At 36.7% G+C, this 18,363-nt stretch overlaps 1 protein-coding gene across 3 annotated transcripts; it reads left to right on the top strand.

Moving 5' to 3' along the window:
* Positions 1-266: 266 nt before the first annotated feature.
* Positions 267-17,462, top strand: LOC114244539 (peptidoglycan-recognition protein SC2). 3 transcript variants are annotated; one of them, XM_089728251.1, is made up of 6 exons: positions 267-918; positions 6,532-6,690; positions 12,722-12,886; positions 14,378-14,579; positions 15,371-15,483; positions 15,877-17,462. In XM_089728251.1, exons 1-6 carry the CDS (start codon positions 696-698, stop codon positions 16,140-16,142), a joined length of 1,128 nt encoding a protein of 375 aa, XP_089584377.1. In that variant the 5' UTR covers positions 267-695; the 3' UTR covers positions 16,143-17,462. The 3 variants fall into 3 exon arrangements, with proteins under 3 accessions (XP_089584377.1, XP_028032194.2, XP_089584372.1); XM_028176393.2 differs by lacking the exon at positions 6,532-6,690 and having other exon boundaries at positions 268-918; XM_089728246.1 differs by lacking the exons at positions 12,722-12,886; positions 14,378-14,579; positions 15,371-15,483; positions 15,877-17,462 and adding an exon at positions 7,008-8,176 and having other exon boundaries at positions 270-918.
* Positions 17,463-18,363: the final 901 nt, after the last annotated feature.

The following is an 18,363-nucleotide window of genomic DNA, read 5'->3' as shown; positions in this document are numbered from 1 at the left end:
TCTTTCCAGTTTCACCAGGACAGGTAGGCGAGCAAAGGCTCAGACCAGACAGGAGGGGTGGGACTTGACAACAGCCGCCCGAGCGCCTCCGAAGGAGACCTAACAACTTAAGAGCAGCTATTTAGCAAATCAATCTACTACCGGATCATAATTAAGCTTAAAACGAAGTGCATACCTGAAGTTCGAATGAATGAAAATGTTCAAAAATCTTAGTAGTTCGGTGTTGCTGATTGCCTGTTATCAAAATCAGCTCTGCATCAATTGTATCGCGACGCGATAATTTATTTTTGTAAGCGAAACGATAATGTGAACAAGGGTGCAGCGACAGTGATTTTCTCTAGTAAAATAAATATAAATTTAACTCATCAATTGCAACTATAGTGACTTATCATCAATTTCTTTTTAGTACCGTTTATAAAATCGTTGCACAAATTCAATAAGCATTGCTATTTATAGAGAAACTCAGGTGATTGTAACCGACGGGAGTTTCTGGTAAATGATAGAATAGGAAGGCTATAGTTGTCCGACATATTCTGGTTATTACTACAATGTTTATCAGCCAACGTTTTTGCAAAAGAAACGAACTTAGACGCGTTTGATAGACAGAGCGAGCCGTCGTCTCAGTGGTTACTCACGCTTCACTCATTGTGTTGTTCCATTTGTTTTTTTTTTTTTCGTTTACATCGGTGCTAATCATGTGGAGCGATAGTGACGGAGAACGTGAACTTGCGATGATGTACCGTCCGGACTGCAGTTCTGACGTCGTTTTGATGGACGAACGAATGATAGCATCAGCTTCACGTGCAGCAGTATCGCCGCCTATATCACAGCTTAACGTGTCCAAATCATCGAGGGTCCACATCGGGCCCAAGTTCGTATCGGTCACACAAAAAGTCAGGAATACAGAAGAAATAAAAGGTAAGTGACCTCTATAATCCATAGAATATTTTATAGTGTTAATCTCTGTGATTCTTTCTGCAATTGGCGACTCAGTAGGACTAATAAAGCTAGCGTACTATAAGTTTTCATGCCATGCTTAACGATTAATTTACTAATTGGTTACGATCGTTAATAAGCTACTTGCATTCATAATTATTTTATCTACTGCGAATTGTTTTTTTTTTGTAATCATTATTTCATTTCCTTTCGTTTTCATTTTTCTATTAAAATTAGATACATGAGTAGGTTATTATTTCACTGAAACGTTTCAAACAACAAAGAAAACCACAGTCTCGTATGAGAGTACAGTTTTACTGAATAATACTTAACTTAATAAAGGAAAAATTAAACACTAAAGGCAACGAGATAAAGAATATTTATATACATATATGCATACATTAGACCAGACCACTTAAAGTAAAATATTTTGTTTTAACAAACCCTATTTTTCTAATGGCATATCGTGATATGAATTCTGAAATCGGTTCTCTTAATTTCCATATAATTATTCATATTTTAATGAGTCGTTTTATAAGTTTTGTACAATAAGTAGAAATCGCGCGGACTGTTTGGCCAATGACAATATTTAAACATCTGACATAAGCACAAATATTTCGTATTGCGGAATGTTGTAAAATATCCTGCTATGAGGAGGCTATTCATTCAGTAACCTTTTTTTTTAAAACAACATCCAATTGGCCATATAATTTACAAAATACTTTCAAAGAAACCAGCGACTGTTAAATATTGAACTGACTCCTTTCAACAGTTTTTTTAAAACGCAGATATTTAACAATGTTAAGAGTATTATAACAATACTCAAATACGCCAATTTGTGTTATAGATTAATCAGAATTGAACTATCTGCGTACTTTCTTAAAGTCTGTTAATAAATGAATGTATTAAGTAATTAAAAAACAAGCTAAATACTCGTATAAAATCTGAATTTTTACACAAAACAAAAAAAAAACTTGTTGACAGTATACGTCAATTTTATCGAACAGTTTTTTATCAACTCAATTAAGTCTCGCTATCAGAAAAAATACATTAATTTTATCAACTTAAATTTAATCCACGCATCGACATGGCTTTTGCAGCAAAAGTGATAACAATATACCTAATAAATAATTTCGAAATATTTTGTAGAATAGTTGCAAACTGATAAGAAAGCAAATAATCAGCAATTCCTTTGATTAATCACGATATTATCTAGGTTGAAGTCTTACTTGCTTATTGTTCTGCCCGTTATTAGGTACAATGACATTAGTATTCATGTTTTGTAATGACTTTATTTCCAATTTTATTATATTTGGTGATCAGTGTAAGACGGTTACCAAATACACTATCAGGTTACACAGTGCATGCCATACTCAGACTCGACGTGAGAGTACCAATAGCGTTTTTGATACTGCGGCAGAACCCGTGGCTCGCAGTTAGCCACCGTTGATGTTATAGATACGATAGATCCACCTGAACCACCCTAAAGCCTTGTTCGAATAATCCTTCCGTTCCCCAAAAAAGGTAAACACAAGAAAAAAACTGGTGCCAGTATAATTAGGGGAAAATTAAATTCTGAATTTCTTAATGAGAAGAAAAAAATATATACGAAAACAATCATTTAGGGTACTTCTACACTAAGGTGTGTTAGAAATTTATAATTCTTATTCTGCCGCCTGAAAAAGTGGTTCAATTATCGATGATCACATATTATAAACAAATATGTACATATAGCACTAAAATCTCAGTTGTTAATCATTCTGTTCACTTAAGCTTAGAAATGCAAATCTTAAATTGAACGAAAAAATATATAGCATCGATAAATTGAACTAATTAATTAATGTGATGAACTTCCTTTTTTTATTTTCTTTAATTCATATAGGAGTACTAAATAATTAAATTCAAAATGGTAATCGTGTGCGTGAGGGAAACTTTGCTATATAAAATGTATAAGTTCATTTTGCAGTGCGCATTAAATATTGGTTTTATAACGGTACCACCGTGAATTTGCTCGAAAATTCGAAGATTCATTTCCAATGAGAAATCTATAAATACGACGAGCATATGCTCTGTCGTGTTCAAGTCGCAACCACAATGCTGGCACTCTGCCGACGGCTCGGATCCGATCCAGTGCAGGAACTCACCGAAGCAACCATGCCCGGTGAGCATCTCCGTGGGCCGGAAAGTGAGGCGTCCTCTGTCACGATTCATCCAATCCACAATGACCGGGTGAATCGCCTCGAAGGTCGTACGACCAGCTGAAGAATCGGCCGGCCGCCTGGACCATGACTCCAGCACGGATCGCTGAGATTGGGCCCTCCGTGCTCTGAGCACACCGGGGCTGTGACGCACCACGCCCCGGACACGAAGGTCAGCCCGCCACTGATAGTCAGTGGCGAGCGCTTCCACTTCCGCCTCTAAACCCAAGGCGGCGTCCCAGCCAGTCGCACGCCGCCTCAAAGGAGATGGTGCGATAACCACCGATGACCCTGACCGCGATAGTGCGTTGCGGCCGTTGCCGTTGGCCTCACACGGGCGCCCCGTATAGGGCCATTGATCACACCACCCCTGTATAGAGACGGCTCGTCACCTGGTCAGGCCTCCCAATCAACCCCAACAAACGAGGGACCAGTTTCTGAAAGTGAACATGGAAGGTGCAACGAATGTTCAGAATGAGGCCCAGGTACTTCAACTGCACCCCGACCCCGATACGGACGCCTCCAACCACGATACAGTCATTGACAGGTGGCTTGTGGAAGCACGTGGCCTCGGATTTACTGAGTGCCACGTTGAGGCCCAATCCCCTGATTTTGACACCTCCCCCCAGGCCACGACCAACGCATCGTCTGCGCAACAGATTGCGCTCAGGCCCGGGAGGAGGGCACCCCTCAGCACCCAGTCATACCCGATATTCCACAAAATAAGGCCGAGCACCGACCCCTGTGGAACACCGCGTACGACCGGAAACCGGTGCACGATCCCACCGTGTCCGGTACATTTGACCGATCTGTCGTCCAAGTAGGAACCCACCAGCCGGCTAAGGTAGGGGGGCACTCCGTGTCTTTCCAGGGCCCTCCCCTATCACAGGCCAGGGCAGGCGGTAAACACATTGGCGATGCCGGGCGACACCGCCAAGGCCACTCCATCCCCGGAGATGGCCTCCTCCGAGAGGGCCCGCACGCGAAGGATTACGTCCACCGTTGAGCGGCCCTCTAGGAAACTCATCTAGTACTAGAACATCTTTATAAAAGTGTTGAAATAAATAATATGGGTTATAAAACGAATAACGAATAAAGGGTTCGACGGAAGATTCTCTTATCGCTTAGAATCATCTCTTGTAATTTATCTTGTACGGGAAAGAAGTGTTATGCATAATAGACATTGTGGTTCTACCGAATTCACCTTGGTAGGCAATGGCAAATCGAAAATTAAGAAATCACATATAAATTAATGAATGAATGATCAAGAAATCTCATGAATTAACAGGACTTGAAAATCTTGTCACCTTTTCCAAAGGTTGGGTACACTACGATAAGTTTCCAGGAAGAATTATAAGGATGTCGAAAAATAAAATGATATATTTAGTAACTTCAGTATCCCAACGGCCACAACGAAAGCGATGCTAATTCTAAAGTCAATCTCAGACAGGAAATAGTTATGATTATTCATACTCTGGATTATACTGCATAGGAAGTTGGTGGAATATTAAAACAAAAAAAGGTTATCTTGTGCAGCAAACGAAAAAATTAACCATCATTTCAATAACATTATATTTTAGAATAAAATATAAAGACTGAGCCTAAGCTACAAAGCTCGTGAAACTATATAGTGTTCACCCAAAAACATGACATACGTGTATTCTAATTACTTACGTAAAAATAAAATCATATAAATTTACGAACAAAGTAAACGGAAAAGGGAAATAAGTGCGATATTTAAATAAATGGTAATTCACGGGAAAATTTGGTAGAAATGAAGAATTCTTTTATCCAAAACGAGGGTAATGGTTGAAACTAGGTGAGCATTGAGGTGGCCATGAGCAATTAAACTTAAACGTATATATAGACTAAGGACAAACATGTCCTGCCTTGAAAAAAACTAAAAAATAACCCAGTTTCCGAACAATCTACCGCATCCATATAAATCTATTATATATTATAAATCTAAACCATCCCATATAATAGTCACGCACAAAAAAAATCATCAAAATCGGTCAAGCAATTTTGCCGGATTGCGGTGAAACACACACGTACCTAATAATTATCTATTTCCAATAACACATTTTTTGAAAACCGTTTATTTACTACATTACATTTTATACATAACTCAGAATGTAACGGAATCCTATATAAAATAACTATATTTATTTATTTATGTAAATATGCATACAATTCGAAGTGTCGTAGTGTAGTCCTTTTTAAATGGCCTTTAAGATTACCAGAACCACCACAAACCAGCAAAAAAACACCTAACTTCGATTTCATGAAAGGTACCTTAGGTTAAGAAAATCATGACAACCAATAATATATACCGTTTAATATAGTAAATATTTGTTAAGGGCCATTTAGTTCCATTCCATTTTTTTTTCACTTATGATCGGCAGACGAGCTCATGCTCTAACTCGTAAGTGGTTATCGGAGCGCATGCCGTGACACTGTTGCCTTTTTCTTCGGACAGTGCCGAACCTCTTTCATGAACGCCTAGGTGCGGTGTATGTGGGTCTTAATAGTTCACAGATGATGGGATCGAACCGCAGGCCCAAGGATGTTTTTAGGGACTTACCCATCAAACGACTCCCCTTGCACTCTCTTCCCGACGTCCTTGCTCCGCCCGGAATCAGAACCCGGGCAGAGTAGGGGGTTCCCGCGGTCAACAATACAACCTAACACGCGGCGCCACTCTGAAGTCGCCCGACCGACGGGTCTTGGAGGCGATTATCGACGACCAATAACACTGGTCTCCGCGGTAAGGCGGCCGGTAAGACCTCCTGCGCGGTGCTGTTGATGTTCCAGAATACCCAGCTGGGGTGATATGTAAACTAACCTAGAGTTACCTATAGATCTAAGACATTAAGTCGAATTATCAATACTAGTAGACCCTCTGTAGTCGAAATTTGACTATAATTAATTGAAATTATAAGTTGGAACATTATTATGGTTCTATTGTCACACACTATTATACTTCTAGAATAAAATCACAGATTTCGCCAAAACTACACTATAGATAAATAATATTAAAGACAAACAATATTCATCTATTCGCAATTTGACCACAGACTTTAAACAATAGGAAAAGTTTGACAATAAACAATAAATATATACCTATATGCGTGTGTGTCAAATACACGCTAGTGTGTGTAGTGGTCTTTTTGTTAATTTAATGTATTTTTTATGCATAATTTAAAATAAAATTTAGCATTCTGCACTCCTTCTCTATATTCTCTATAAGTTTGGGAAATTTCATACTCCTACGTCCGCACAATTTTCGTAAAAAGGGGTACAAAGTTTTTGCTTCACGTATTAATATAGTTATATAGATGCTACTGAATGTCGAATTGTACAAATTACGTTTGTACAAAGTTTGATGTTGTTTCAGGCCAATTACTCGGTCTGGAGCTGGTTTCGTCTCAAAATACGCGCAAACTTCGCTGTAGCATCGCCGTGTTCGTCTGCTGGGCGCTCATTGTCACAGTAGGCCTCAGTTTCTACGTCTTCCATTACGCACTATCCAAGAACGAAGCTCGTCTCGATCTCGGTACGTGATTCTAATCTTCAACTTCCTTTTTAAATGTCTCTTTAAACTAATAGACCCCTTTAATAGTCTTGACTAAAACCTGAAATATAATTGTTCAAAGCTATTAGGCATTATTCATGCAGTTATTTTGTGGTTACACAAAAATCCTATTTTCTTTTTTACAATGCTAATATTTTTACATGTACTTCACACAAGAAAATATATTATTATAAAACTCACAAGCTTGTTACTATATGGTTAATTTATCTCCAAAATCAAACCTCATCGACAGTGTAATTTTATATCATGGTGTATAACGCCTCCGTTATTTTGATTAGATATACACGAGCCGTGGTATCTGCGACGGGGCGACTGGCAGGCAATGAGGCCCTACACTATGGATTTCCTCGAACTACCGGTATCTTTCGTTATCATTGGCCACACCGTTAGCCAATATTGCAATCAGAAATACGACTGCATAAAGAAAATCATAAATGTACAGAAGAGCCACCTGGACGCTCGCTTTGAGGATATCGGCCCCAATTTCCTTATAAGCGGAAATGGTATAGTATTCGAAGGGAGAGGTGCCAACGTATTAAGTACTATGTTGAAAGGGTGGAACCGTCGAAGTATTACGATAATGTTCCTTGGAGATTATAGAACTGACAAAACGACTCCTGCACAATTTGAACATCTAGACATTCTTTTAAATCAGCTCGTTAAGCAAGGGGTTCTGCGGCCTGACTACACAATATTAGGCCAATGTCAGGTGAAGCCACTCACCGTCAGCCCTGGCCGCAACATCTTGAAAGAACTAAAAGATTTTCAACACTGGAATTCGGAAAACGCACACCTGTGTTTGCCTGGATGAATTTTGACCGGTTTGAAATACCAGCTGGCTTCTCAGGAAATAAGAGACAAAGAATTGTCGTTTGTGTTTATAACGTTGAATTTACTTTAATTCTATCGCAGAAGGGAGGCGAAAACCGAGAAGATTCAATTACTTCGCGATAGGTTCTGTCGTTCTTTTATTTTGAAATTTCTTGTTACACATTGAAGTAAAATTATCAAGTAACGGTCCTCGTAACGACTAAAAATCGTACACATAAAAATTTAAAAACTTTAATTAAAACAATACATTTTGTATCCTATCTTTGTGATCGCACAAAAAGCCTCATAAAACAATACACATTCTGTTATCGGGTCTTTGCCTTTTGCTGTAGCCTACATAAAGGTAATAAAAATCAAGTACATATTTTTTAACCAAAATAATTTTATTTAAGTACATTTAATCATGTCTGCCCTCAAAAAAGTTTGTAATACTTTACTTTTAAATATCATTCCATTACCTTGTTTATTCTTAAATGAAACCGGGCCTAACAGCCTTTTCTGTACTGCGTCATACCTTCTATGTAATTAAAACGTAGTGCTACCACAAATTACTAACGTCTGTAATTCAAATAGAAAGAAATGTTGAAACTGTTAAAAATAAACGTCCAAAATCTCATTTGGTTTTTTTTTCCTGATTGTTTCGATATTTGAAAATACTAAAAAAAAAATTGGTTATTTTATATATGTACTTACATAATTTATATTAAGAAAAAAAGAACATTCTTTTTCTATTGCACAAAACGAAGTACTTGATGAATCGTTCTTTTTTTTTTCGTTTTGATAATCCACAAAACAACCGTACTATCTTAATTTAGAAATTGTTTTCCATCGCTTTTACATTTACTGCCTGCTAGATTATCATGAAAAAGATATTTTTATATATAGTATAGATTTTTGCCCAAAACACGTCATTACGGATCCTCCCGATCCATTAACGGTGCTTTTAGGTTCCACATGCACCGATCACCGTCTTCCACAAACCCGTCGCTTGCGACGAAGGGCTCGACGAGCGAATTAACTCATAGACATAGCCCACTGAGTTTCTCGCCGGATCTTCTCAGTGGATCGCGTTTCCGATCCGGTGGTAGATTCTGCGAAGCACTGCTCTTGCTAGGGTCAGTGTTAGCATCACTCTGATTTGAGCTCCGTGAGCTCACCTACTAGATAAGGTTACGCTGAAATAGCCTCTCAAGGCTATCAGCTTAGGTAGGACAAAAAAAAATTGGATTTTAAACTACATTACTGCAGATATCAAAATATGATCCAGTATTTAATATCTCTTAATATACATATATTGTATAACTCTATGTAGTGGTTTGGATTTTGGGGAACTTAAGATTTTTTCTAAGTTAATGGGTCTTTATGAAGTACTTCAAAGACAGTGCAATATCCCTCATGTCTCAAGTTAGGCGCTGATATTCATTTTGTGATATCCATTGCTCCTCTTAGCACCAGGTGAGTCCCGAGCCTGATGACCAGCTTTCAACGTAGAAAAGAATTTGTTTTAGTATAAAGAAAAATAGAAAAGCAGTTTCACGAATTTTCTTTAATCAATAAATTTAAAAAAAAATGTGTCTTATGCCACACTATGCTTATTAGGAATAAATACCTTTATACCTTTGTAAACGGTTGTGTCACAATAAAAGAATTTGATTTGATGCTTTTGTGCCGCATTAGAACGAATTTTCTCAAAATGATACTAAATATGCACGCTATTTTTTAATACAGTAATGATGTACAAAGTGATGTATTTTAAGTTCAATGTGCACCATTGTATAACAGACCGTTATATCTTTGATTAATTTTATTTTGTGTACTGCTCACCATTACATACATAGCTATAAATAACCAATAGATAAACTATCACTTCAACTCGAAAAGAATTCTAAGTTATGTTTGGTCAATTTTTATGATAGTTCAATAAAGATGTTTAGTAGTTCTTAACATTCTGTCGTTTTCCTTGAAGTCCGTCTGAACTGCCATTATCGAATATTAATTAGGTAAATAATTGAAATTATACTGTCATACAGGTGTGAAACCTAGTATAGGTTAAGTTAGTAATACTAAGGTACTAGGCGGCTTGTCTGGCTAGGACAATGATGTCCATGGACTAAAATGCTACTTATAAACAGATGAGCCTGGTGCTACTACTGACACCATAAGTACGAATAGAAATAAACGTATGTACTTAATAATAATACCAAAAGTCCATCAGATACATGTGACACATAGTCATACGAGAAGTGTGATAATGACTGAACCAGTTTGAATATTTTAGTTTTTTAATGAGTGCGTGTAGACCAATTGAGAATTATTTTAGATAATACGATTGTACAGGAATCTTTCAGCTTTGTATACTAACAACAATTTTACAATATTTCAAATGGGAAAGTCTGTGTGTCTGTCCTATTACGAAATAATGAAACAACAGAACTAAATTATTTTCAGCAGAAATACCCGGAGTGGTAACTATGTCTATCCAGAAAAAAATTGTTCGTGTTTATCTTATTACTTTATTCTTATTATCTTATTATTATTATCTAATTACCTATTAATAGATTATTTTATTCACAGAAGCTTGAACATTAATATAACAAATAGCAATGCGAACAACAATTAATTATTAAAGACTCTACGAAAGTTAATAAAAAATATTTACTCATTTAAAAATATTAGTTATGGCAGTGGGTATTATGAGTACAAGATTTACTTTAAATGTTCTATGCATATATTTGATTTACACAGTCGAACAGCGAAATGAGTCAGGTTACGTTTGCCGTCAATTTCGATGCGACTATGTTTAGGTTAAAGTCGTGAGGAAAAATACATTTTTTTCTAATGAAAACCAATTTTAACTATGTAGCAATAACATCGTTTAAAAATGATTAATGTAATTAATAGCGGTATCTGTGAGCCCCTTACGCAGGCTAACTCCTGTAGACGTTTATGTTTGTATCTTTTAGGCGTTGCTTTTCGAGTGTTGTTCGCCATATTAGTATACTCACCATACGGCCCACCTTATGGAGTGGTTAACGATAGCGACAGCTCTCATAGACATTAACAATTACAGGGGCAGAGCCAAGCCGCTGCCTACCGCAAGCTACGAGTATATGGTGTTGACTAAGCGGGATCAAGACAAGGCCCGTACCCGATCGAGAATTGACGCATTTGAAATGTGGTGTTGGCGCAAAATGTGTCAATTCTCTCGAAGCTAAACGTCAAGACCCGTCTAAATACAATCTGTATGCAGCGTCTCCTCAAGTACTTCGGACACGTGGCCCGACGAAATCCTGACAACTTGGAAAAACTAATAGTTGTAGGTCACGTGAAAGGAAAGAGAAGTCGAGATGATCGCCAACCAGGTGGACGGACATTGTAAGGGAGGCCCGAAAAAGGGAGGGGATATCCTGGCGGCACGAATTGGCAGTGCCGTGTAGGGGGCCTCGGACAGCCCAAAGGAGGGGGCCCTAAAAAGGGAGGGGTTATCCCAGCGGTACGAATTGGCAGTGCCATGTAAGGGGCCTCGGACAGCCCACAGCCTGAGAGGCCCGGCGAGCATGGTTTCTAGTGGTAGTAGGGCGGCGGGGAGTAAGGGCTCAGCGCGAAGCGCGTACTTTTGCTCCCAGCCTGCCTTGGATGAGTTCTGCTTCATCAGAAGTATGGAAGACAGTTGTTGAGACAGGGCGTTTTAATTGGTTCAATCACGATATTCCTTGGCTACCGCCCTCAACGGGTAGACGTAAAACCACCAATTTCTTAGTGAACAAAACATTTTTATGGTTATGTATTAAAATATACTTACTAGAGGTCTTATACTTACGCACGAGGTAAATATACTTACGCAGTAATCGAAATTCGACTATAATTAATTGAAATTATAAGTTTGAACATTAGGTTCTATTGTCAAAGACTATTATTATACATTGCCAAGCTTCGATCAATTGATCGAAGTTGCCAAGACTACACTATAGACAAATAGTTAAAGACAAACAATATTAATATATTTTCAATTTGACCACAGACTTTAAGCAATAACAAAATGTTTGACAGTAAACAAAGAGTATATATAGTTCTGTGTGTGTCAAATACATGGTAGTGTGCGTAATGTTTTTTTTATCGATTTAATGTATTAATAATGCATTTTTAATAAAAAATTAGCATTCTGCACACCTTCTCTATATCTTATTTTTAAAAACAATCACGCCACGTTAACTGGTCCCGTGCTAAGTTCGTAAAGAACTTATGTTACAGGTACCAAATAACGGAAACACATACACATATTTAATATAAGTACATCCATAACCCTAGAAAAGACATTTTATATTTATCATACAAAATATCCTCCATTGGTGGGATTCAAACCCGCGACTCGCTTGTGTAGTGACCATGTCACTTACCACTACACGAGACGGCCGTTCATACATATTGTAAGTGTGGTAAATTTCACGTTCATCGGTAATTATAGAATTAATTAATTACATAGAGCGATTGCTCTATGTAAGATTTGATGAGAAAAAAAAAAAATTACTTTCAAAATTTTGCCGCCCTAAAAAATTTGCCGCCCGCAGTGTAAATTCACCACTGGTTTACAGTATAAACATGAATTTTTTTTGAAATAGAATAAACGCTACGTTTTACGTTTAGTTCAACTGTTAAGTTATATAATATTGTAGAAAACATGTTCAGCTATCAGAGTAAGTAAATATGTTATAGAATATTAATATAATAAAAAATTTACAGTGATAATAATAAAGAAAGGGTCCATAATTTCTTGACACACATTGTACACCATATTATGTTTCATGTTGTTTCAATAAATTTAACACGGAACTTAAGTTCAGTGAAATTTTAACCTAAAGTCAGTAAATTTATTTTGTTTTTGATTCAAGCTTTAAATTAATTTAGAATCTTGTAAGTTTCGGCCTTCCGTTCTGACGGTGAGGTACCTATATTGCAGACCTGCACGAGAAGGTGCTTACTTGTTTTTGCCGCGCGGTAATTATAACATATTCTCCGTTAACCGCTGATCAAGGCACTCAGCTCGTTTAGTTATAAAAAATCTATTTAGACAAAAGCAGGTAGTCACATTTTAGTAGATACATTTGTTGTTTCATGAGGAATATTTTTTCATGGATAAACAGAAAACTAATTTATATTTCAGAACTCCCGCTGCCGCGTTACCTATGGAAAGTTTTGAAGAATACAAGCAGGGCAGAGAGACTATCGTGCTCCGTAGCGCTTACCGCTCTTGTCATATGCATCGGGCTAACTTTGTACTTCGCTTTGACAACCGAGACAGTCGCAAACGATGATGACATCGATGTCGGTGAGTTATCGTGGCCACAAAAGTAGGCAAACTTCTAGATCTTTTCTTTTTAAGTTTCGCTCGTGGCCTAACGAGTACTTGTACAAAAATAATAATAGTTTTAAATCCTTACGATATGTAATTTTCTTCTAAAACCACTACGTAGGTTCCTCACGCATTTTAATTTTTTTTTCGCCGATGAACAATAAGAAATAATAAAGTAAGATCCCAGGGTCCCCAGACGTCACGTATTTTCTGACGAACGAAATATGGCCGATTGCGTAGTGTTAGTATGTACTAAGAACGCATGCCTACCTGCTAACTTGCTTAGACGGCCAATTTTCAGGTATCAGGTACTCAAGGTACATAAAATCATGACCTACTTCACGTATTTTCTGAGACCTGATTTTTACGTAATTTTAGGCAATATCCTTAAAAATAAGTCGCCAATACTCCCAGACACTTTCCGTCAGCCGAATTGTTTTGCAAACGCTTTAAAGGGCCAATCATCCCCTAAATTCAATTTAATACCTCTGTGGGTAAGAGCGCGAGGGCATTATCCACGCGTATGAGACTGAGTGAGACATGTATTAAGATATATTGACTTCTTTGTCTCTCTATCTCTCTCTTACAGTTGACTCATATCAATTAATTATTAATATTAAAAGAAAATCAGTTAAAAATTAAATAATCATGGGAACTCTAGGATCTTGGACTATAAACAAAATAGCGAAGCTACAGTTTATAAAATTTTGATGACAACGAAGAAGTTATGTGTTCTGGTTAAAATGGTGCAATGTCGTTGCTACCCGTAACAAACCATTTGGGATGGTAATAAAAACCACATGGTATTGAAATTTCGACGTGTCAATAAGTATATAGTGTTAATACGTTAATTAGGCTTCGATAACCACTTAATCCCGGATAATTTGTGAGCTCGTCTCTCCATCTTTCCATCATGCTTATAGCATTTTCCAAGATATGTAAAAAATATGAAACTACTGCTATAATTTTGTTATATTTTTTTATCAACTGATTTCTATTTTGTAGGCATACCTAAATGCTTACGTTGACAATAATTTTAAATTAAAAGTTATTATTTTACGGCTTACTTTTTTAATAAATAAATAAATAGTAAATAAATATTTACTAACAATTACGCCACGTTAACTGGGCCCGTGATAAGTTCGTAAAGAACTTGTGTTACAGGTACCAGATAACGGATATAAATGTAAGATTTTTATTATACACATACATATATTTAATATACATCCATAACCCTGGAAAAGACATACAAATATCATACAAATATCTTCCCTTGGCGGGATTCGAACCCGCGACCCCCTTGTGTAGTGACCATGTCACTTACCACTACACCAGACGGCCGTTAATATGCATCAATTAAATTTTAAGCGTCATAATGAAATAAATATTTCAATGATCGTCATGTGCAAGCGAGAAATTAATAATAATCATACATGATGTAATTTATTATACACAAATATTTCTTAGCTCCTCATGAATGGAACATCACAAGGGAGATGTGGTTGGCTCAAATTGTAAACGACACAGAATCGGTCAGAGAATATAACCCGATTCGTCTGGTCATCGTTCAGCATACGGTCAGCCCTGAATGCGACACCTTCCAAACATGTGCGTCGCAAATGCGTATTCTTCAATCCAATGTCTTACTAAATCTTGAAGATGACATTCCGTAAGTTGTCTAAAATATTATGTATGCACATCAACATCTATATCTATACTAATATATAAATCTACAGTGGTTTTTACGGATGTTCCGTTATAACTACTGAACCATGCATCCGATTGACTTGAAACTTGGTATCCATGTAGAGAATACATGTACTTAATGGATAGGCTAATATTTATGTGTGTTGGATTCCCTAATGATAATGACAATAAATAATAATGTTAATTTTAAATGCCCAGCGAAGCGGTCGAGTACGGCTAGTTAATGTATTACCTAATTGTAATATTGTTGTGTCAAGTCAGCTTTTTATCTCTCTAAAGATAAGCGGATTGTATTGATTGTAATAACTACAAAATTCATTAATAGGTGGAACTAAATAGTCATAAATGGTGTCACAATGAATTAACAGCGATGAGGTATTTAGCGGTAGGCAGCGGTTTAACTCTGCCCCTGGCATTGCTGACGGCCGTGAGCGACAGTAACCACTTACCATCAGGTGGGCCGTATGCTCGTCTGCCTGATCGGGCAATAAAAAAAAGGTATATAGAAATTGGTAGTGGTACATCAATTTTCCCGATTAAAGATGTCATCGCATATCAAATTCCGTACATGGGATGAGTGAACTCTTAAAAATCAACACAGCACACGATACGTGTTCGTAGAGAACGATGAGAAATCGTGAATTGAACATGAAAGAGTAAATTTGGAATTTATTGTCTTAACTTAAATAGTTTATTTTATAATAGTTTGAGGTAGCGTAATACAGCATCGCTCTGTCAAGGTCTTACTTCCAGTTACAACTTTTTGATCGGCAACGATGGCAGAGTGTACGAAGGACGAGGTTGGGGACTTGTGGGAGCACATACGTATCATTACAATCGATGTTCCCTCGGCATCGGGTTTCTTGGTAAGATGTTTACTTTAAAATTACATTGATCAATTAACGTGCCCATAGTGTTAAGTAGACTAGTTCTCTGCGGCAATTTCATATTGACGCGTCTAGAAGTTTCATGCAGTAGTTTGTTCACAGCTCTCACAAGTACCATTACAGATAGATACCAGTAACGTGGCGTAAAATCTAAAAATAAGGCACGGAATCACTTGCGAATTGCTATAAAATAAACTCGACAACTTTGGACTTATACTTAAAAAAGATATCTCGCTGTGTAGCCATTGTTTAAATGCGCCGCACAATTTATTATATTCTTGATATTTAGGTATTTTTATATGCTTACAGATTTTAAATTTATTAATTACTACTGGTTTTCGTTTAACTGTCATACACACGTTACCATTACAGGCGACTATCGCGAGGAACTTGACCCACACACCAGAGTTACGGATCTGCAAATAGCAAGGACGAAAATTTTACTTGAAGATGGCGTGAAGCGAGGCTTTCTGCATCCCAAGTACTACATTAATGGTGCTTGCGACTTCCAAAGCACCGCCAGTCCAGGGTCAAACTTGTACAAAGCTTTGAAAAGTTTTGAGCACTTCGACCACAAAGGAATATTAGCGAACAGAACATGTGATGAAATATATACGATTCTCAAGAATAAAATTTAATCAGATTAATCTAGCCAAAAATCAATGAAATTGGTTTAAAAAATTGTAAGCAGTAGTTCATAATGATCATTTTAGGTATATAAAGGTGACGTACCAGTGACTCACTGGTCATAAGCACTAACCAATGTCTGTGCAGATGTAAAATGTTTTCAACACAGCTAAACAATAGCTATTTTAAAAAAAATACTAAGTAGAAATGTAGCAGTATTCAGTGTTTAAATTTTACAAACCACTTATGTAAGCGAACGTTCCAGATCGAGATATGCCAGTGGTTAGTTATACGACACGAACATTGCCTTTCATAAAACAATCTACATATTTGCCATCGACATTTCACTTTAGAGTATTTTTATGAAGTTTAAGTGGTATGAAGCTATTATAATACTTAAAAATAAATGTAACCTAATTACAACTAAGTGGAAAAAGCTATTTTTCCATCGCTATAGAAATCTGGTTCTAAAATATCTATGTACTACGGAAATTATATGATTGAGTAAGAAAAAGTATAGAAAAACTTTTCTTACTAAGGAAGAAAAAGGAAATATTTCCAGGCACCTCTAGATATATGTGTACATATATTTTAAGTAATTATCTTCATTCCTCGAAAAACATAAAAAAAATCATTTAGTTTCACTTACTGTGATATTTTACATATAACACAAGGGGTTTCACGACCAAAAGTTTCAGCCACTCCAAAATGGTGAACCTAATTCTAATAAATCGTTAATTCCTTTTACCTCAATCTTTTAACAGAAATGATAAAACGCCTCAAACCATCTAAACGAATCTATACTGTAAAGAAGATTATTTCCAACCTACAGTTTGACGCCAAAATTAGTACTAGGCTATTAGATAATTAAATTAGCACTAATATATTTTAAGAGTCCTGATGTAGAAAAAAACTTTAGTTTTGAAACATCTGATGTTGTTTATTAGTTTTGTTTCTCAAATGTAATTTCCATTATTAACTAAAATGTTATGTGAAATATACATATAAACACGTGAAATAAAATATTTATTCGTCATTCAATTACCTTGCAGACTTCACTGTAATCACTAAAACTGATAATTACTGGCGCTAATATATTAATAATTAGATATTAACAAATTACACTTTCATTTACATTTAATTTGAAGTTGGGCGCTATGGCGATGTTCTGCATCGCAACTTATTTATTGCAATTTGATTTGCTAATACATATGTGCTGAACTCGGTTTTGTATCCTAACTGAAGAGAGAGATAGAGAAAGAAGCCGTGATTTTGAACTAACAAAAAAAATTCAAGCTTTCGATTGAAATATTAAATAAGTAATCACTAGATTGACTTGTTTTACTTAATTTTTAAATCTATTCTATTTTCCTGTTAAAGAAACCAGATATTTAACATCAACCAACGTCAGTATACAAAATTATTAGATGTTAGTTAGAAAATGTTTCAATAGCATTATGTTACTGTCAGTTTTTTTTTCCTACCTATTCTAGTAACCTCGAGGGGTTATACTAGATTCACCGGGCGAGTAGGTGAGCTCACGGGGCTCTAGTTTGACGAATTTGCTAACACTAGCAAGAGCAGTGATGCGCAGAATCTACCATCAGATCGGAAACGCCACTCACTGAGAAGATCCGGCGAGAAACACAGTGGATGGTGTCCGAGGGTTTATTTGCTCATCAAACACTGCGTCGCAAGCGACGTGTTCGACGAGAACGGTGACCGGTGCTTGAGGTACCTAAAAGCACCGTTAGTGGATCGGGAGGATCCGAAGCGACGTGTTTTGAGCGACGGCGACTGTTTACCGTTCGGTCCGCAGGATTGGGTGTGTTTATTGTCAGGAATCATGAGTACCGCTACTGTCCTATAAATTTAGTACATTTTTTTCGCAACGAGATATACAGATTTCAATATTGTTATAGTGATAATTAGCCCTCGCCTGACTCATTAAGAGACCACGAACGCCTTGCAGCTGTAATATTATGCTTTTTGGTTGTACTTACCAGTTTGGTTGTAGTTCTAGAACATATTTCCTGACACTAGGAATTAAAATTTGTATTTTTTCTAAAACTTTTCTGTAATTGGTTCTTCTGTAAAACCGTTAGGCGTACCCTAAAAATGTTACCCACATATATGATACGAAGCACGTTATATAATCCGATGATTAATAGTTCAACGGGGTTCTTATTTAAGCATTATAGTTATGCTAATAGTATTTCAAGATAGGTACCC

Source organism: Bombyx mandarina, chromosome 01 (genome assembly GCF_030267445.1).
Source record: "Bombyx mandarina strain Sakado chromosome 01, ASM3026744v2".
In the NCBI taxonomy this organism is placed as follows: domain Eukaryota; kingdom Metazoa; phylum Arthropoda; class Insecta; order Lepidoptera; family Bombycidae; genus Bombyx; species Bombyx mandarina.
This window is presented reverse-complemented; position numbering and strand designations above follow the sequence as displayed.